General features: G+C 38.9%; 2 protein-coding genes across 2 annotated transcripts in view; both read left to right on the forward strand.

Moving 5' to 3' along the window:
* LOC138037462 (serine/threonine-protein phosphatase 6 regulatory ankyrin repeat subunit A-like) overlaps nt 1-22,500 on the forward strand; it is a 259,329-nt gene that overhangs the window by 165,839 nt on the left and 70,990 nt on the right. The gene's annotated exons all lie outside the window — the stretch shown is intronic.
* The window catches only part of LOC138037455 (serine/threonine-protein phosphatase 6 regulatory ankyrin repeat subunit C-like), a 58,477-nt gene that overhangs the window by 34,879 nt on the left and 1,098 nt on the right, over nt 1-22,500 (forward strand). The window contains exons 8-13 of the mRNA XM_068883381.1: nt 5,556-5,650; nt 7,778-7,825; nt 17,664-17,762; nt 18,119-18,217; nt 18,715-18,813; nt 20,849-22,500. The exon at nt 20,849-22,500 is cut by the window's right edge and continues 1,098 nt beyond it. Coding sequence (XP_068739482.1) covers nt 5,556-5,650; nt 7,778-7,825; nt 17,664-17,762; nt 18,119-18,217; nt 18,715-18,813; nt 20,849-22,500 — 2,092 coding nt within the window. The remainder of the gene's footprint in view (nt 1-5,555; nt 5,651-7,777; nt 7,826-17,663; nt 17,763-18,118; nt 18,218-18,714; nt 18,814-20,848) is intronic.

Genomic DNA, 22,500 nt, shown 5'->3' on the forward strand with positions numbered 1-22,500 from the left:
TGGTCCAAACAAGGACCCCTGAGGAACTCCGGATTTGACATCTTTCCAAGCCGAGCATAGTCCATTGATGACAACACGCTGAAGACGACCACGAAGATAACTTTTAAACCACTTTAGCAAGGGGTCGCGAATACCGTAGGACTCTAGTTTCACCAGCAACTTTGTGTGACATACATAGTCAAAAGCTTTTTCAAAGTCTAAGTAGATAAGATCAGCTATTCAAGGCCTTTATCTTAAGCTTGACCAATTTCATGGATAACTTGAAGGAGTTGAGAGGTAGAGGACGTGCGTGATTGAAAGCCATGTTGAAGCGAGTAAGTAGAGTCCTTAATGAACGGAACCAGACGGGAAGCAACACAGTGTTCCTGGATCTTGGATACCACTGGTAGCAAGGAGATAGGATGATAGTTACTCACTTGATCTTTATCATTCTTCTTACGAACCGGAGCAAGATTAGCGCATTTCCATTGAGTAGGGTGAAGCCCACTGCGCAGACCAAAGTTTATGAAAGTTGTTAAAGATGGGGCTAAGGCGTCAGCACACTTTTTTAGGATGACTTTACGGAGTTTGTCAGGACCAGTAGCCTTGTAGATATTGAAAGCTTTCAATAGTTTGGAGACTTCGTCGATGGTGACTTGAATTAAGGAGAAAGAGTCATGGGTCGATCCAGGTAAAATGGATGTGTAACGGTCAGGTATGATACAATGATTGTAATCTTTGTAGACAGACTGGAAGAAGCGGCTGAAGGCATCGACTCGAGCAAAATCATTACAGTAGTCAACTCCGTCCCATTTCATCTTATCTGGAATGGGCTTCTTTTTGTTCTTTAAAGAGAAAAAAGACCAAACTCACTTGGTTGAGCAATGGACCTCATTTGCAATACTAGTGAGGTAATTTCTTCTCTCTAAGCGGCACCACATTTTTATCTTTTGCCTCATTGATACCTCCACAAGACTTCCTTCTTGCGAATAGCTTTAAGACGCTCTCCATTAATCCATGGAAGACTGTTTGAGTCACATGGCTTCTTCATGCAAAGGAACAAAAGAGTTTGTTGCAGAAAAGACCATATCATTCCAAAACTCCAAAACAACCACATGTAATCAAGATTCTCTTGGGACTTGATGTCCCTAACACCCGAACTGAGTGGCAAGTTCCAAAATGAATTGTTTAAAGAGTCTAAATCATTTTTGAAGTTATAAATAAGGTCTTTCAGAGCGCATTTGAGTTTGTTATGAATGAAAACATCAAAAGTAAAAGGATAATGATCAGATGGTAATCCATCCTCGATCATGGATGGGCCAGCTTGAACCGAAGATATTATTTCGGGATTGTTTGATATCATTAAATCTAAAATGTTTGATTGACGGGTTGAAATTTCCATTAGTTGAAAGAGCAATAGATCGTTTAGTAGGTCAACGAAGATCTGTTCATCACTTGATGAAGAGTTTGTGAAACCCGAACCATCAAACCAAGTGATGTTCGGCAGGTTGAAATCACCCAAAACAATAGTAGCAAAGTACTTGCTGAGTTGAACTGCACAACTGGGTTTAGCAAAACTTTAAAAGCTTGAATGAAGTGATTATCATTAGGAGGATGTACGAATTCTAAACGTTACGTTGAAAAAAACCCCTTCCACACCCACACTCGACCCGACTCAGTTCGTGTGTATTGGACAACCCTCAGAATTTCCGGTCATTCAGGAGGTGATCGATTTCAACTGAGATGACCTCTAATTCATTGCAAATGGTTGGTAGTTTAGTCAGGCAAGACCACCTCGTTTTACTGGACGGTCTTTTCTGTAAACGTTATACCCAGTCGGTAGAATTTCATGGTCCAAAACATCAGCGTTGAGCCAGGTCTCAGTAAGGCAAACAATGTCCAGATCATATCCATACGCAATGTCTTGAAGAATGCTTAATTTACTTTCGTGTATACCACCATCAGCCACAACTGCTTTTAGGCTTCTCGCATTTTGTAAAAAACAAGTAAGCAAGGAACGATGAAGGCCAGGATTTGTGGCAATATCGCCGCATAACAAAATCTTCTTGCGGGCCGTTGAACTCGATTTTAACAGGTAGCCATGTTTAACGAAGGTAGAAATCAATATTCGGAGTGCTCCACCGGCGCGATTCGTGGTTGTTGGCGGCTGATTTTAACCCAAAGACATAACGTACGGCAGGACATTTAGTAGGAATAAAAAACAGTGACAAACAAGCAAAGATTGCGTCAAGAGAGTAGATTGACCAGGACCTCACAAACAAGCATCCTCTCGGGGCCATTGTATTTCCCCTTCTAGCTTTCTGGGGATCCAAATTAGCTAAGGTAATGACAAAATATTTTATGAACAAAAGGAACACTACAGTATTTTTAATTTTTCAAGGCTTTCTTAATTCATAGACAATGAAAGAGTTAGGTAAAGTATTCTTTAGAAAGTGAAAATATTCAGTATTTATGAGAAAACAATATAAAAGTAAAATCTATTCAAAATACCTTTTCTTTGGAAAGTATGTGAACAATGGACCTCTTTAGATTTTACTTTTTGTTTTCCCATTTCAGACCTTTGAACATTTTTTGCACTATTGAGTGGTTAGGCTGTGAACACTTTAAGAGGTTTGATTTGCACAGGAAAAATACGATAGATAAATTGATACATCATTTGCATCCTCACAAAAAGAAATTAAATGGAGTAGGTAAGATGCTTGGATAATTACCATCGCAACAAAGCCATTAAAAAAGAAAAACTGAAAAGGAAAGTTCGTTGTAATTTAAAACTGAATAACCAACGAGACTAAACTGAACGAGGACATTGTTTTGGCATACTTAACACTTGACTGTTTTTTCAGTTTCTCTTTTTTAACGGCTTTGTAGTGATTCAAGTATCGTAGCTAATCCATTTAATTTGTTTTTGTAAGGATGTGAATAATGCATCAATTTATCCATTGAATTTTTTAAAGAGGCTTGTTTTTGAAGAAGTTGTAGACCAATTAGCCAGTGACTTGATGACCCACAGCCGCTGGAACTCTGAATGTAGCTGTCTTCTATTGAAAACCGTGCCCACTTCCAAATATTAGGGCTTGAGGGTGAAATTTTGAATTATGTCTTTCACTCCACTAATTGAAAGCTTTGAAGCCTCACAAACACTGATGATGACTTAGTTCCTCGGGTAGCAGCCACCTTGTGCTCTGTGGGGCAGTACAACAGTTTTGAAATTGCCTCATTGTATTATTTCCCAAATGAAGTGAAAATCATCATTTGTTAAAGTATTGACGCAAACATTAGAACAACACAAGTTGGGTAAACACAATAAGTTATACTGCTGCAATAGCGTTAACTGTGAATATTCCAGGAGTTCAAGTTACTTAACCAGTTAAGTCAGTGAATCTCTTAAACCACAGGAGACATAATAGGTACAGGAACAACTAAAGCTGTAGAAGTTAGCATTTAATGGTAGCAAGCTGGAATGTTTTGATTAACACCAGAAATATTAACGAGAACTCGACGAAGAGGTAAATCAGCGACTAAATTTCCTGTGGCGAGTGGCAATGTTTATTTCAAGCTTATGTAAATTTTGGACAAAGAATATTAAATTACAAAAAATATTCCACTTAAAGGTTGTTAAAAGCTTTATTTTTGGCTGTTTGTTTGGACGAAAAATGTCAAAAAAACCTTTTACTATGGCACGCCTTTCCAGTCAATATTTAAAACAGCTTTATTTTGTAATGCTTGTGTTAAATTTCTGTGCCGTAATTTTTATTTCCTTTCTTTATGTTCTTTATTTTGCTTTGATATATTTTATATCTCTTCCCAATAATTTAAGCACATTTTTTGTCTTTATTTTATATTCGTTCTACATATGTATTTATTATATTCATGCTGTTTTTTTTTTCCATTCTAATTAAGTATGCAACACGTGATCGCATCACCGTGATTCACGTGAGTCATTTTCCGCCATTTTGGCCGCATGTCGTGCGGCCACGGATGCCTTGCAGGTTTTGAATCATTTAAGACTAGTTTTTCACTGAAGAACGTTGCAGCTTGGCTGGATTCAACAAGGTCAATCTCCCTCTGTCAGGCTATAAACAAAAATTTGAAAGAATGTGACAAACCTGCACGGTCTCCCTTTTGTGAATTTGTTGTTTCAGATAATTTTGAAACCTTCATTTTACAGTTTGCTTTAACGCGTCATTATTGTTTTAAGATTTGACACTGCTAGGTTGTACGTACTGACAAATGTTAGGGTTTTCTCGCAAGTTTTGGCTTTTTGTTTAAGTGCTGACTGCCTTCCAGAAAAACTGATCTCAGATGGTGCTCTCTCGATAAGATGCGTAGGGTAGCCTCGCCCTTCAAGACGGGCTTTGAATCGAGATAGGGCCTCCTCTAATATTTTTTTGAAGAGTTTGTTCGGTGAAACCTACTAGCCTCTCCATTGATAAGACCATTCTTGACACCGGGCTGGTGACAAGAGGTAAAATGCCTCAATCAGTGTATTGACAGGTTTCAGTCGGCACGGCTGGTGATATGGTTTGATATGGTGAATAGATTCTTTATGGAATCGTTCTCCTTTGTTTACTGTTGTCGGTCTAGGAAAGTGATCCCCTTTTCTGAAATTTAAGCAGTTAACTTTATCGTTACGTTGAAGTTGCTAGCTTGTGGAATGAACAGGTTAATTTCCTGTTTATGTACGTCCCATAGTGAGAAAACGCCATCGATGAAACGTTTTCATGTATCAGACCGAAATAAAGAACACGAGGAAGAACTCTATAATCTTTTAGAAGCCCAAGTCAAAAGTTTTGTGAAATCCTGTGACTATTCCTCAAATAAACGGAAAGGAGTGACAGCCTTAACTGATTTTATTAACGAAGCCTACAAGGTATCCTAGCTTAATGGCTGTCAACGTGGGCTCTCTTGAAATCATTGTGGAGTGCCCTACCTTAAAAAGTCTTGAGCATCTGTGGAATGATTATCTCTCTGGTCACCTCAATGAAGAGGCAGAACGATACCTTGTGACAGATGAAATGAAGAAAAAACTTGGACTGGAGACAATAAACCTGAAAACAACCATAGACGAGGAAAACTATGTGGCCTGAAGGAAATGTTTTACTGAAATGCCAGGTGCTTGTTCATGTAAATATTTGATCATGACAAAATAAACAACAAAAGAATTCTTTAAGTTATGCTTGGGAAGTACTGTACTCTGTACAAGTAAGAGCTGGACCTTAGCCCTTTAGTGTAAGAATCTGTAATGTACATACAGACTTTTTGCTTAATGTTTACTTTAGTAGATATTGCGGTAGTGCTTATCAATCAGTAAAGCTGGTCAAGAGAAAGAGAACCTGAACTAACTTTTTTGTTGTCCTTACTGTTTTGATTTTCTTATCACAGACTAGTTCGCCCAATACATATTGTTTGTTTCTGTCCCTTTCATGAGGCAGTGAGGGCCTTATAGAACAGTTGCACAGACAACAGAGGGAATGTTCACAACAGAAGAAATTTAACAGTAAAAAGTTAACCACCAACTCTCTCTAATCCAATTAGTGACGTGTCTTCATTTTCAGGAGTAGCAGACATTGATTTGTTATCCTCTCAACAAGGTTTACTTAATCAGGAATCCAGCACAAGTGAAATGAACACGTCTGCAGATTACACGGCTGTACGTTCCTTGCATTATTTGGTAACAGGAAGTATTAAAATCTAAATGGATTTCTAAAAAAGCATGGTTATGCGTGCAAAGGTTAAATCTTTAGAATGCAAAAAAAGACCCAGACAAACAAACAAAACGCAAAACAACAATTGTTCGTTTTTATCCCGGTGTACATGAAGATATCTTCATAACCAGGAGCCCATCACCCGGACCGTGCAAATTCCATACAGCGTCTGTGAAACGGCATTTTCACAAGTAAGGTTATTTTTAGATACACCTTTCCTGCGTTTTTTTTTTCAAAAGCCAATCAGAAGCGGTGCATAATTAATAACAGTTTATTATTAATTATGCACCGCTACTGATTCGCGGGAAAGGCGTATCTAAAATTAACCTTACTTGTGAAAACGCCGTTGCACGAGAATAGGTAAGTTGCACGCTCCAGGTGATGGGCTCCTGGCATAACCTGGTGTACGTGGAGGCATGGAGGAGGCAGTGTGGCCCAGTGGTTAGGGTGCTTGCCTTGAGATCCGCAGAGCCCGGGTTCAAGACCCGCTCTGACCACTCGTTGAATTTGATCCTGGTAGTCCCTGGTTCAACTTCCCAGCTGCACTTGTAAATAGCCAACTGGTTTGCCTCCAGTCAGATGGGATTCTTAACAGTTGTTGTTGTTCTGTTCTGTCGTTTTGTTGTGTTTCATTGGCCCTGAAAAGCTCCTACGGGGAGCAATTAGTATGTATGCATGTATGCATGCATGCATGCATGCATGCATGCATGTATGTATGTATGTATGTATGTATGTATGTATGTATGTAATGTATGTATCTGCATAACCTGGTTTACCTGGTTTAATATTATTGTGTAATATATCATACTTGTATAAGTGGTCTAAGGAAATAGTAGCCTCAGTCCTGCAGTTTGCATTTTAAAGTTATGGCTTTTTATGCATTGACTGCCTTGAATATGTATCCCTCATAAAGATAAATTTCTATAAGCTCCGAAAGGACAATATTGTGGAACTGAGTTCTTCATTGGCATTCATTTACGTTCCAAGGGTCTTTCTATGCTATTACTTGTAAATGAATATGAAATCAATCCGATTTATGGCATTTCCCCCCTATTATGAATGTTATAAAATTTGTATTTGTCTTCAGATTTGTTAGAGGTACTCTTGATTCTTCCAACGTCTTAGATTCTATATCTTGATCAAAAGTTCTATTAAGCTTGATGTAATGGTTATTGAAAGTTCCTTGTTAGCTTTCTTCACATCCTACATGTATTTATTACCAGAAGACACGGGGCTGGAAATTGGATAATAAGTCATCCAAATTCACTTTTTTCCGTTATATCAGGGCCCAGTTAATTGTTCAAAAGCCTATTAACACTAATTTGGGATTAAATACCAACCATGGTATGAATTTTGCCCTTCAAAAAAGCTTTTAACAATCTAATCTTATGCAGAAGTAAACCAAAAAGTGTAATTCAAAATTAAAGGCTAAGTCCCGTTTTAAACGTCACATTTTACATGAGCCGAATTTAATGCAAATGAGAAAAATATATTCTTTTCGCTTATTTGCATTAGATTCGGCAAATGTAAAATGCGACGTTTCAAACAGGCCTAAGAATCTTCCGGAAAGATTTTTGATCGGTAAATAAATTGAAAGAAAAGTTTCCACTATTGATTTACTGATGACATACCATTCGCTTCTCTGTGATGAAGATTATAAATGTCGTGGCATACATGTAGTTCTTAGTCAAACAATAGCTAACAATGTTGATGACAAAGCTGAGGAAGACCTGAATTTGAGGGTGTGTATTTGTTGGAAAGTGCTCCCTCACTTCTGATTCGGGGAATGGATTGTAGTGTTTTCATAAGTGTTGGTATCAAGTTCAACCAGTGATAAAGAGAGGTCACATGTGTGATAGGCATTATTTTCTAAAGTGAATCAAAATAATTTAGAATAAGTAACTCAGACTGAGCTTGATTAGCCACGAGATCAAGCTTACCTTATCTCCCCCACTTCTTTGAAGTGACATTTAACCCTGACAAGATCATAGAAAAGCATTTAATACCAGTTTAAAGTCATGGATGGCATTCCTTGTGTCAAGATTATTGTATTATTTTTCGTTTGTCATCAGGTCAAGGAACAGGAGACAAGCTGTGCTATGAGAATGAAAAAGGGCAATGTAAGTTCACAATGAAGAAATACTGTTTTTGGCATCATTAGTCTGCAAACAAGCTGGATTTTTATCAGGAATATAATCACATTATATTTGACAGTGTTCAAATCCCCAGCCAAACTGAAACTTAAGAATACTAGTGTGTGGAGATCAGTCCCTTCACTGCAGACTCCCACAACAGCGTAATAGTAATATTTTCATTGTTACTGGGTTGCCAAACCCAGTCAGAATCTGGGTTTGATTTCGTGGGTTTTTTTTTTTTACTGGGTTGCCAAACCCAGTCGGAATCTGGGTTTTATTTCGTGGGTTTTTTTGTTATTTTTTTTTTCCGTGTCGGGAAAAGTCTTGCCTGTCACTCCCCTGCTAAGTGGTATCTTTGTGCATATAGAGTCTTCTGTGTGTATTTTGTTACGTTTGAGGGGGCTGGGGTAATGCGTAGATTTCCCTGCAAAAAGAAGAACATTTAATTAACTTGCAATGGCATCGAAAGTCATTGTAGCGCGAATGGCATTTTAGTGGATCTTTAAACAAATTATGCCCTTATGGAGCTGAAGAATGAACGTCAATTGGATGAACAAGAAAAGCTCTGAAACATAAATGTCTGGAATCTTTAAAGCGACGAGTAATGATCTTCGACAACAATTTCATTTTTCGCCGTTGGATATCAAGTGAGCTTTCTTTCTAATATTTTACTAACTTGGTATTATATAAAACAATGAGATCAAATGGCAATTTTTTGATGGATTTAACAAACATTGAATAAATCGAACGTCTTGAATTCATCACAATGTTTACACAAGTTGCATCTTAGTTGTCTGGCAATTCACATTTACCGGTATTTTGTACTCAACTCTGCAAAGGCAAAAAAAAATGGAAATGTGACAATGAAGTATTATTTGAATGAAAGCTTGTTGTCTCTTTTGTGCTTCATTATTTACGGTCAAGGTTCTTTCGAAAAGGGTTTGATGTGAACTGTCAGAAATTTATTTAATTGCATATTGTGGATTGTGGCACGCAATTGAAATAGGAAGGGTTGTTTGCCTCTAAGAGCAAATATGTTGTTTGTTTCAATAAATTTTTCGCTGGAAAAGGATTTTGTGATATTTTCTGCCTTTGTGAATTTTGATATAATGTTGTGTATTGAATTTTCGAGCTTAACAAATTTGCATACCTGGGTTGAAATATGATACGGGAGGATTTTTGTGGTATTACAGTAAGCAGGAACGGTTCACAAAAATAAACAGGTCTGTTGGAAGCATGCTTGAGTTCCAAGAAAATGAGCCCCAAAATCAGCAAAAAATTGTGACGCTGATGAATAAAGAAGTAGCTGCTATTTCCAAAACGATGGAATTACCTGGTGATAAATAACCTCATCTTGGAGAGTAAACTGTTGACTTTGCAAAAACACTGGTCAACCTCAAGAGTTGGGCAATTGTGATCTTTGTGTTAAATTCGCACATTTCTTGTCAAACTTAATAACATGTGAAAAAAAAGAAAACTAACAAAAACAAAAACCCGGTATCTTGCCATCATTTGACACAGATGCTTCACTGTTTCGTGAGTAAACACGCCGCGGTATTAAACTTGATCACGGCGCCCGCTGAATTCAATGTCACTTTCGATTTTGTGATTTACTTGTTCAACCAAAAGTACAATGACAAAATTCAACTTAGCAAAAATCTCCCAAAATGGTTTTCGCTGATGGTAACTTTTTATATTCGCGTTTCAAAATTACATGTAATGTTGTTTTCAGGTCGGAAATGTTTTTGCTGATGGCAAAATGTTTTGTTCTAGATCGACCGTCCGGAAAACTTCCTTCTGCTCTTCCTAAAAACTGTGTATCAATATACCGTAAACGTCCATGTATAAGCCGCATCCGTAGATAAGCCGCACCCCGAATTTAGAAGCGCGGATTTTGGAAAAAATGTAATACAATAAAGTTTGAAGTTCCAGTAACGTTCTATTGCTATAAACCAACAAGGACAAGCAATCAAGGTTTCACCATAAAGTTGAAATTCCTTCGATATTGAAACAAAACGAGTGCTTAGTAGCCAAGCTTTAAATGTAGGGAGGAGTCTGGGCCAGGGCCTGGGTATCATGACCACATTGACCACATCTACAAAGATGTACCCGCAATAGGTGAAAAAATTCATGCAAAATAGGAGCTTGATAATGCAGTCGACAAATTTGCCGAGAAGGTGGTCAAGAACAACGAAACAGTCGGCCATTTACCTCACGAGTACTCATGAATTTTGTGGTATTTTATCGCACGTGGCAGAAAGATATGCGTGGAAGTGACTGGCCGAAGGCGTCACTGCAAAACGCTGTGGGGATCAGGAATGGAGATTCCTGGTATGTTGGTGTTTAATTGTTCGATTAAAGGGAATATTATTCGCCTGAAAGAAATCTTGGAGAGCAATATTCACGGATAAACACTCGAAGACACCAACGGCTCCTTTGGGAGCCACCACTCATTAAAAAGTCAATGAACAACAGCAACATGCTCTCAGTTTCTTTTGTTTCTTTACTGAGATCTTAAGAAGTTGTATGAATATTAATTAGGTTTTTTAAAACTCCAAACACAGATGTATCCATGGATAAGCCGCACCCTTGATTTATGGCTTCAATTTTGTGAAAAAAAGTGCGGCTTATACATGGACGTTTACGGTATATTTCCTTTGCATCAATATTTGTTTTGCATAAAGCAAGCTAACAAAGTCTGTACCTTGCTTAGTTCGCATTTTTGAGAGTTAAAATAGAATTCTCGGTTGTACGGTTCTGTTTCAAAGTGGTATATTTTTGAGTTCACCCATCCAGATACTAACCCCGCTGGACTTTTCTATTACAAAGCCGGACGCTCAGAGTGCACGCTTAAACATATGGTGTAACGAAGTTGTGAGGGAACTTGAAAATGATCAGCATTTTAGCCTACAAGCCACTGTTTTTCGATTCCCTTCTTTTTTCTTCAATCTTTCTGGGTTTAGTACTTTGCTAGTAACTACATGTCTTCTCAGGGAACTATTTACCTAAGACTTCTACCATGGCACTACAATGATATACAATATCAAAACAATATCGTGTACTATAGAGGTGTTGCACCGCAGCCATGTTGCATGGCAGGAATAAAGATTCTTTTTCCTATGGGAACAAATGTTCTTTCTTATGCAAAACATTTTCATTGTTTCTGCCATGCAACATGGCTGCCGTGCAAAACTTCTATTGGAGCTACATATGACTCAAAGACAACTTGAATCTCCTGGAAGACAACACGCAGCGCAGTTGACAATATGGAATAAATCTCTGTGTTACTTCATTACCACACGTAAGCAATGCGTGTCTATTTTTTCTAAAGATGACAGGAATTTCTTCTTTCTGACAAATGATTAATTAATTAATTAATAGGTCGTTAGCCATGTTTTTAACCTCAGAAAAGGATCTCTTTCGTCGTATGTACGTGTGAGCCAAAGGGCCTCTGCTGTTATGAATTCTGAGTGACCCCTTAAATGGTCTTAATGACCCCCGACTTGAAAAAAATGCCTAGAACGCTGCACATACCATAGGCAACCCAGTGTACGCTTACGGAGCGTCTAGTTTTTTTTCGTTTTCTTTTCTTTTACTGGGTTGCCAAACCCAGTCGGAATCTCGGTTTCATTTCGTGGGTTTTTTTGTTATTTTCCGTGTCGGGAAAAGTCTTGCCTGTCACTCCCCTGCTAAGTGGTGTCTTTGTGCATGGAGTCTTCTGTGCGTCTTTTGTTAGGTTTGAGGGGGCTGGGGTAATGCGTAGCTTGCTATGCGCAATTAACCTGTAATGGCGTCGAAAGTCATTGTAACGCGAATGGCTTTTTAGTATATCTTTAAAGAAAATATACCCACATGGAGCTCAAGAATGGAATGTCAAGACAGGAAGTGAAACATAAAGATCTGGAATCTTAAAAAAGCGACGAGTAATGGACTTTGACAACGTGAATCTTTCGCCCGTCGAGCCGAAATCAAAATATGCTGTACTTCTAATATTTCGCCAAGGTGGTGTTACGTACAACACTGAAACCAAACGGAAATTTCTCTGGTAACTTACGGGTTCAACAAAGACAGAGAAGGAATCGAACACCACAAGTAGATCTGTGATCTCTGTTGTGTGTCTCACAGTGTTTACTGAAGTCGCATCTATTTAAAGTTTGTCTGGCAAGTAACATTCATTTTAAGACTCAACTCAGCAAATTAAAGGTAAAAACAAATTGGAAATGTGACAGTGAAAAATTATTTGAATGAAAGCTTGTTGTCTCTTTTGTGCTTTATTATTTACGGTCAAGGTTCTTTCGAAAAGGGTTTGATGTGAACTGTCAGAAATTTATTTAATTGCATATGCTTTGTGATTGTGTGTTTCGCTTGCTCGCACGCAACTGAAATAGGAAGGGTTTCTTGCCTCTTATAGCAAATATGTTGCTTGTTTCAATAAATGTTTCGCTGGAAAATATTTCTGTGAAATTTCTAGCTTTTGTAAATTTATCATGTGTAATTTTCGAGCTTAGCAAATTTGCATACATGTGTTGAAATGTGATACGGGGAGAATTTTTGTGGTAACGCATAAGTCACGAAAATAAACAGGTCTGTTGGAAGCGTGCTTGAGTTTCAACAAAATGACCCCCAAAATCGGCAAAATATTGTGACGCTGATGAATAATAAAGTAGCTGCTATTACCAAAACGATGGAATTACCTGGTGATAAATAACCTTGTCTTGGAGAGTAAATTTTTGATTTTCCAGAAACAATGGTCACTGTGACCTCTGAGAGTGATCTTTGTGTTGAATTCGCATATTTCTTGTCAAAATTTATAACAATTGAAAGAAAAAGAAAACTAACAAAAACAAAAACCCGGTATCTTGGCATCATTTGACACAGATGCTTCACTGTTTCGCGAGTAAACATGCCGCGGTAACTTGATCACTGCCCGCTGAATTCGATGTGCGATTTACTCGGTGCAGCCAAACTTGTACAATTACAACAAAACAACTAAAATCTCCCAAACTGTTTTTCGCTGATGGTAACTTTTTATATTCGTGGTCCAAAATTAATGTTGTTTTCATGTCGTAGATTTTGTTACCGATGGCAAAATATTTTATGCTCGATCGACCGTCCTGAAACTTCCTTCTGCTCTTCTTAAAAATTGTGTATCCATATTTATTTACTTTTACATCAATATTTGTTTTGCATAAAGCAAGCTAACAAAATCTGTATCTTGCTTGGTTCGCATTTGATAGCATTAAAATGGAATTCTCTGTCCTATGCTTCTGTTACTGAGTGGTATATTTCTTAGGTTGCCCATCCAGATACTAACCCTGCCGAATTCCTAGGAAATAATTTCAGCTTTCAACTTTTGTTTACAAAGCTGTCAGATGCTCTCAGTGCACGCTTACACTTGTGGTGGAAAGAAGTTGCATGATCAACATGTCAGCCCAGAAGCCAATGTTTCTCGATTCCCTTTTATTTTCTTCAGTCTCTCTGGGTTCAGTACTTTGCTAGTAACCACATGTCTTCTAAAGGGGCTATTTATCTAAGACTTCTACCATGGCGCTACAATGATAGGCAATACCAAAACAATATCGTGTACTGTTAGACCTACATATTACGCAAAGACAACTGTCAACATGTCATCCCAGAAGACAATGTTTTTCACTTCCCATTTATTTTCTTCAATCTTTCTGGGCTCAGTACTTTGCTAGTAACCACATGTCTTCTCAGGCTATTTACCCAAGACTTCTACCATGGCACTACAATGATAGACAATACCAAAACAATATCGTGCACTGTTAGAGCTACATATTACGCAAGGACAATTTGAATCTCCTGGAAGACAACACACAGCTCAGTTGACATTATGGAATAAATCGCTGTGTTACTTCACTACCACACGTAAGCAATGCGTGTCAATTTTTTTAAAGAGGACAGGAATTTCTTCTTTCTGACAAATGATTAATTAATAGGCCGGTAGCCAGGTTTTTAACCTCAGAAAAGGAGCTGTTTCGTCGTACGAACGTGTGCGGACCTGTGAGCCAAAGGGCCTCTGCTGGTATGACTTCTGGGTGACCCACCAACTTGAAAAAAATTGCCTGGAACGCTGCACGTACCACAGGCAACCCAGTGTACCCTCACGGAGGGTCTAGTTTTATTTTTTTCCGTGTCGGTAAAAGTCTTGTCTGTCAATCCCCTGCTATGTGGTGTCTTTCTACATAGAGCCTTCTGCGCATATTTTTTTAGGGTGGAGAGGGTAGTGGGAAATGCGTAGATTTCTCTGGTGGACAGGGAGAATGATTAACTTAACCGGCAATGGCTTCGAAAGTCATGTAACGCGAATGGCGTTTTAGTGCATCTTTAAACAAAATATACTCTTATGGAGCTCATGAATGGAACGTCAATAGGATAAACAAGACAGGCGGTGAATCCGGAATCTGGAATCTTAAAAGCGACGAGTAATGGACTTTGACAACAATCTTTTGCCCGTCGAGCCGAAATCAAAGTGAGCTGTATTTGTAATATTTTGCTAAGTGTGCAGTTATGTACAACACTGAAACCAAATGAACAATTCTCTAGTAACTCAGTATAGGTTCAACAAAGACAGAGAAGGAATCCATAAAGTGGATCTGTTATCTCAGTTGTCTTGCTATTTGTATTTACCTGTTCTCAACTCTGCACAGTCTTCCGGTAACAAGTGGAAATTTCACTAATTCACTGGCGTCAAAAGTCATTGTAACGTGAATGGCATTTTATTGGATCTTTAATGGAGCTCAAGAATGGATCGTCAATTGGATGAACAAGACGGCACTGAAAAATAAATATCTTGATTTTAACCGACCAGTAATGGTCTTCGACAACAATTTCATTTTTCGCCTTTGGATATCAAGTGAGCTTTGTTTCTAATATTTTACTAACTTGGTATTATATAAAACACTGAAATCAAATAGCAATTTTTTTACGGATTTAACAAACATTGAAGGAATCGAACGCCCTGAATGTATCACAGTGTTTACTCAAGGCGCATCTTAGTTGTCTGGCAATTTACATTTACATTTACCGGTATTTTGTACTCAACTCTGCAAAGGGGTAAAAAATTTGGAAATGTGACAGTGAAGAATTATTTGAATGAAAGTTGTTGTCTCTTTTGTGCTTCTTTATTTACGGTCAAGGTTCCGAGTCAAAAAGGGTTTGATGTGAACTGTCAAAAATTTATTTAATTGCATCTCTTGTTTGCACGCACGTAATTGAAATATGAAGGTTTTTTGGCCTCTAATAGTAAATATCTTGTTTGTTTCAATTAATTTTCGCGGGAAAAGGATTTTGCCGAGGTATTTCCAGCCTTTGTGAACTTTAATATCATTTTGTGTAATTTTCGAGCTTAACAAATTTGCATACCTGGGTTGAAATGTGATACGTGAGGATTTTTGTGTTATTGTTCTGTAAGCAGGAAGGGTCACGAAAATAAACAGGTCTGTTGGAAGCGTGCTTGAGTTTCAACAAAATGAGCCCCAAAATTAGCAAAAAATTGTGATGCTGATGAATAATAAAGTAGCTGCTATTTCCAAAACGATGGAATTACCGAGATGAACTAAGAATAAAGCCAGGATCCAAGCCAGGATTCGAGCCAGGATCCGAGCTAGGATCCGAGCTAGGATCCGAGCCAGGATTCGAGCCAGGATCCGAGCTAGGATCCGAGCCAGGATTCGAGACCTAACCTAACCTAACCGAGACCTACCCTAACCCTAACTAGACCTAACTAGACTAGAACCAACCTAAATAGACCTAACCTAACCGATTCGAGACCTAACCTAACCGAGAGATTCGAGAAGAAATAGCAGAGAAAGCTCATCTTAGCTCGAATCCTGGCTGGAATCCTGGCTCGGATCCTAGCTCGAATCCTGGCTTGACGTTTAGGTATCCTCGGAATTACCTGGTGATAAATAACCTCATCTTGGAAAGTAAATTTTTGACTTTGCAGAAACAATGGTCAAACTCAAGAGTTGCGCAATTGTGATCTTTGTGTTGAATTTGCACATTTGTTTTCGAACTTTATAACACTTGAAAGAAAAAGAAAACTAACAAAAACAAAACCTTGTAACTTGCCATTGTTTGACACAGATGCTTCACTGTTTCGCGAGTAAACACGCCGCGGTAACTTCATCACAGTGCCCGCTAAATCCGATGTCACTTTCAATTTTGCGCTTTACTTTTGCAGCCGAAAGTACAGTAGCAAAATTGAACGTAGCAAAAATCTCCCAAAATGTTTGTCGTTGATCGTAACTTTTTATATTCGGGGTTCAAAATTAATGTTGTTTTCATGTCGTAAATGTTGTTGCTGATGGCAAAATATTTTATTCTCGATCGACCATCCTGAAAACTTCCTTCTGCTGTTCCTAAAAACTGTGTATCAATGTTTATTCACTTTTGCTTCAATATTTGTTTTGCATAAAGCAAGCTAACAAAATCTGTACCTTGCTTATTTCGCATTTTTGCGTGTTAAAATAGAATTTTCGGTCCTTTGCTTCTGTTACAAAGTGGTATATTGTTTAGGTCACCCATCTAGATACTAACCCTGCCGGACATGGGATAACTTCAATGAACTTTTGTAAAATACAAAGCTGTCAGACGCTCAGAGTACACGCTTCAACTTGTGGTAAAAGAAGGTGTGAGGGAACTTGGAAATGATCAACATGTCAGCATAGAAGCCAATGTCTCTCGATTCCCTTTTATTTTCTTCAATCTTTCTGGGTTTGGTACTTTGCGAGTAACCACATGTTTTCTTAGGGGGATATTTACCTAAGACTTTTACCGTGACACAACAATGTTACACGATACCAATACAAAATTGTGTACTATCAATAGTAAAGTAGTCTGTTTACGAGCCATAAGGGCCCAATCAAGATGGGATGTATCTCCAGTTTCATTAGCATGAAGCGACCAGGAGTATTCGCTACTCCCCCCTTGATGGGATGCTAGTCCATCGCAGGGTTATCCCCACCAATTCGCTGGTACCCATTTATACACCTGGGTGGAGAGCGGCACCGTGAGAGTAAAGTGTCTTGCCCAAGAACACAACACAATGTCCCCAGCCAGGACCCGAACCCAGACCACTCGATCCGGAGTCGAGCGCTCCAACCATGAGGCCACCTTGCCTCCTATCGTGCACTATTAGAGCAACACATTGAACTTGAATATCCTGGAAGACAAAACGCAGCTCAGTTGACACCAGGCCACTTTGGAAAATACCATAATACTCTTTGTTTGTCCCCCCCAAATTTTGCTGCTGGCACGACTTCTGGGTGACCCTTAAATGGTCTTAATGACCCCCGACTTGAAAAAAATGACTGGAACACTGTAGTTCAATACCACCCACTTCAGTCCCTTTTGTTTTTGAGTAACACCTACCACAGGCAACCCAGTGTACGCTCATCGAGCGTCTAGTTTTAATTTAATCCTGCTACAAGGGAGACCATTGACACATTGATTGATTAGCTCATTATTCTCTTTCTCTTAACTCTGTTGTTTATAAAGTAGTCCAAGCTGTTTTTTTCCGATCTTTATCAAGACAGAGCTTCTATTTTTTTCTGAGCAGGGCTTCGACAGGGTGCGGGAAAAAAAATAAAATTGTGCGGGATTTGGCAATGTTTTTCTGAAAACACTGCAGTTACGTAGTACTTAACCGCAAGACTTTGAAACTTTGTTTGCTTCAGTGTTTTTTGTTCCCCTCTAGCTTTTACAGACTCCAAATGAAGGTTCCACGGGCGTCCACTGTATGGAGACATAATTTGCAGAGATAACTCTGTGTTAATTTTCTCCATTTTTTTTTCACTAGGTATCTCGAAGTGCGCTTCACAGGGCGTCAATCAATGGACAATATGAGGAGGTCAACAAGCACCTAAAGATTGGTGCAAATGTTGATGAAAGAGATCAGGTTCTTCATGAGATTTGTATTAGTATCTTATTTTCAGTTAAATTTCTGCATAACTGACTGAATAAATATACTATCTAGCCCAAGCTTGCTTAGCCCTTAGTGCGTGGGTTGGAACATACATGCATGTATTCATTAAAAGACGGTCAGAAAGGGAAACACTTGGCAGTATTAAAACTTACAATCCATGGCCCTGATCTTTCTCTAATCTTCACACCAGTTTGCTAGAGAGATCATAACAGAGTGAATGTGGGTGAAGCCCAAATTGCTTTCTCTTGGCAATGTTGCTTAGCATCACTTTCAGCCAGTGCTGGACACCAGAATTTATACGTTGGTTTTACATTGTTTTCTTTCCCCAGTTTTTGTTAACACCGCTGCATCTTGCTTGTTGGTATGGATATAAGTATGTTGTGAAGCTCTTGCTAGATCATAATGCAGATGTCAATGCTTTAGACATGGTAAGAAAGAAGAGAAGAGTTGACTCTCAGTTGATGTTCCTCTTAGCCTACTGCTACTACTGTTCACTAAATGCCACAATGACACATAAGAACGTCATTTTAAGCATAAAAGTTGTCGTCGTATTAATGACCATTAGCAGCAGTAGTGACTCTTCAGTTGATCTTCAGTGCACCCTTCCACCATTTCCATTAACTTTGGATGAGACTTAGCATGATTGGAAGGATATAAAAATATATTCGTACTGATAGGAGGGTCTTATCCGATGAGACCGTAGGGTTTACAGTGTTCTTAGCTCTTTCAAAAGTTCACAGGTTCGGTGATGTGTTGTGCAGTTCATGTCACAATTATTAGAGGAAGGAAGATTATTTATAGTATGGAGCGAACTCTGCCTCTGCAGTTCTCAAATAATGCAAATGCATGAAATAATTATTAAAAAAAAGAGAAGAATGAATAAAACCATTCAAGTGGCGGATTAATTTCTCTTTCTCTTCTTTAGTTTCAGTTCACTCCTCTGCAGAAAGCTCAACGCCACAATCATCAATCCATAATTCAGCTGCTCCTGGACCACGATGCAAAACCAAGTCTTCAGCAACCAGTAAGTGATTTAAAATTTGTCCGTCTTGTGAGAAATACTTTAGGCAATAAGACAATAACGTGAATTTTGCGCGGAGTTAATTTACTGTCTTGATCTTTAAAGCTTTGATTTTTATCTAAAGGCTATTTATTTTGAGTGTAAGTTTTCGATTTCACGGTCCGCCATTAGTCACGTTCAAAATTGAGCGATTGGACCTCAGAGGGTTGGATTGAGGGAAAGTGACGTCATTTACTCACTAGCTTAAAATTTCAGCCTGTAAACGCAACTTATTTTATATGCAAAACACGAGTTTAAAAATCTGAAAGCCCGAAACTCCCATGCTGCATATTAATTCAGCCGGGAACACATTGTGAGTCTTTGACGTCATTTTATCCTCGACCCAGCTCTCTCAAAATTTTAAGTAAGTAATGGCAGACCAATAAATAAGAAAATTCCACTTAAAATAAGCAGGTGTCTTTTCAAAATCAGAACTTAAGACTTGGGTCACTTAGTGTTTAGTTAACATAGTTTTGAAATCCAAAGGAAAAAAATAATTGTTTTTGTGGTCGTAGTACCACTTTAATGCTGCCTCAATAATGTACAACACTAAAGCACACCAACCTCTGGGGGCGAGAGGTGATTACAAGATAAATTAACCCTTTCACCGCCAAAAATGCAATTTAACACTTACAGATTTTACTGTCTAACACCAGGCGATTTTATTCGTCAATGGGGAAGCCCTCGGCGGTGAAAGGGTTAACAACGTCTAGGTTCGCTCAAAAGCTATGTTCCCTGTTAACCCTTTCACCGCCAAAAATGCAATTTAACACTTACAGATTTTACTGTCTAACGTCAGACGATTTTACTCGTCAATGGGGAAGCCCTCGGCGGTGAAAGGGTTAATTAAGATAAAAAAGGGAGATTTACACTGTATATTAAGAACGAAAAATATTGAGTTTAGGTGCATTTTAATCAACAGAAAAGCCTTAAGTTAGTAAAAATAAACTTTTGAAAGTTCGAGAGCTAAGTAAGATGAGTAAGTTACAACAGTCCAACCTTAACAAGGTACATTGGCTGCCCATTGCACCCTAGAACTGTAACATTCCGTTGACCAAAGACGCCAAATAAGAAGACCAGAATCGTATTTTAATAAATTACATCAAATTGGATCTAAAATGTGAAGTAAAAAGTCACTTAATGCTCGGCCTTACAAATGTAGAAAATGAATAGAAAAATTACATGAAAGGACTCATTATAATTGTCTACACACTTAGCTCTATGACTGTGTGCGTATTAGACAAACAGTTTACACTTCTGTTTACCAAATGGGCCCTTTGCAGCTGTTGATCACTTGGTACGAAAGCCGCCATATTGAAGAGCAAATTGCACACAGGAACATCTAAAACCAAGCAACTTGATTTCAATTTTCTTTGTTTTAGATGTCCCAGTGCGCAATTTGCTCTCTAGTAAGGCGGCTTTTGTACCATGTTATCGCCAGCTGCAAAGGCCCCATTGTACTTACTGTACACAGGTTAGCAACGGGTAAGCAAATGGTCAGCTTGAATGGGTCAAAACAACTTAAAAACTTTAAAAAACTAAGGTGGCTTGCGCGAATAACACTTAATGCTATTTGAAATTTACATGGAGCGACCGCAAAACGTACAAACTGAAATAGCGCACGTGTGACACTTGCCGTAAATAATTAAAACTGTGTTGTATGCTACAGCCACAATACTACGTGCCAAGTGGGAAAAATGCGTTACATACCATTTAAAAAATATTTACATTTTATGTTACTGCCACTTACAGTTTGGTTCCGCTGAATGTAAATACGTCACTTAAATGCAAAAAATGTAACTGGTTTTTCAACTTAACTCAGACCATTTTTCTAACAGACTTGGAGATGGTAAACTGAGATGCATAATGTCCCAAAGGAAGAAGAGGGGGGCTTTTATCAAAAAGTCTAATTCAAAGGGAAGGCTTGCGTGGGCCTCGTTATCCATGGCGTAATACTGTTGTTACGAAGTTAATTGATGCTTGACACGTTTTGTTGCAGCTCAGTCTCAGGACATCTACAAAAAGGGCTTTTTTGCGTATGGACAGCTATTCAGGATTTAATCTACTACAGGCAGCTGTCTTACAGGGAGACTATGACAGTGTTTATAAAGCAAGTACCTATCTAGAGAACTTTGTGGAAGAGATGAAATCTCAAACAATAAGCAATAACGCGTCCATTTTCCGTGGCAAATCAGCAGTTGATATTCTATCAGCCCTTGATTGCAGAAAACCAGGTCATGCTGATATTGAAAAACTGTACCAAAGATTGGTTGAGATTGATGAAACACTAAATGAGCTGCACTCGTGCGCCAAGAGCGGTGATGTAGAAAAGGTGATTGAGCTCGTTTTGAATGATGGTATTGATGTCAATGTCGCTGCAAAGAGCAACATCACACCATTGCTGTTGGCGAGTGGGATGTCCTCTGGTGTGTTAATCAAGACCCTGATTGATCTTGGGGCAGACGTAAATGCTCAAACAGCCCCAGGTAAAGAGGGACCTTTGCTTTTCGCAGCTTCTCGCAATAATTATGTGGTGACTGGACTGCTTTTGAAGCATGGAGCTGAAGTGAATATTCAGGACAATGAGGGAAATTCACCGCTGTTGTTGTCTGTCCGTCAAGGCTTCTTCAACATTTCACAGTTGCTTGTTAATGCTAGATTTTACACCAAACTGAGAAGCATGGTGACTATTCGAGACTGGTCGGAAGAAACCCCTCCTTGTATAGCAGTAACCCAAAAGGACGTACCTCTATTGCTTGAAAACAAGGTGGATGTGGATACTCGAGACTGGTCGGGACAAACCCCTCTTCATAAAGCAGTCATCCGAAAGGACGTACCTCTCGTCAAGCTATTGCTTGAAAACAAGGCGAGTGTGAATATTCGAGACGAAAAGGGAGAAACCCCTCTTCATAAAGCAGTCACCCAAAAGGACGTATCTCTCGTCAAGCTATTGCTTGAAAACAAGGCAGGTGTGAATATTCGAGACTTGTCCGGAGAAACCCCTCTTCATAAAGCAGTCACCCAAAAGGACGTACCTCTCGTCAAGCTATTGCTTGAAAACAAGGTGGATGTGAATATTGGAGACTGGTCAGGAGAAACCCCTCTTCATAAAGCAGTCACCCAAAAGGACGAACCCCTAGCCAAGCTATTGCTTGAAAACAAGGCGGATGTGAATATTGAAGACCAGTCGAGAGAAACCCCTCTTCATAAAGCAGTCACCCAAAAGGACGTACCTCTCATCAAGTTATTGCTTGAAAACAAGGCGGATGTGAATATTCGAAACCGGTCGGGAGAAACCCCTCTTCATAAAGCAGTCACCCAAAAGGACGTATCTCTCGTCAAGGTATTGCTTGAAAACAAGGCGGATGTGAATATTGGAGACGGGTCGGGAATAACCCCTCTTCATAAAGCAGTCACCCAAAAGGACGTATCTCTCGTCAAGGTATTGCTTGAAAACAAGGCGGATGTGAATATTCCAGATTGGTGGTCAGGAGAAACTCCTCTTCATAAAGCAGTCAGGCATAAGGACGTACCTGTTGTCAAGCTATTCCTGGAAAACAAGGCGGATGTGAATATTCGAAACCGGTCGGGAGAAACCCCTCTTCATAAAGCAGTCACCCGACCTCTCATCAAGTTATTGCTTGAAAACAA

The sequence above is a fragment of the Montipora capricornis genome, chromosome 1 (assembly GCF_036669925.1).
Source record: "Montipora capricornis isolate CH-2021 chromosome 1, ASM3666992v2, whole genome shotgun sequence".
NCBI lineage: Eukaryota > Metazoa > Cnidaria > Anthozoa > Scleractinia > Acroporidae > Montipora > Montipora capricornis.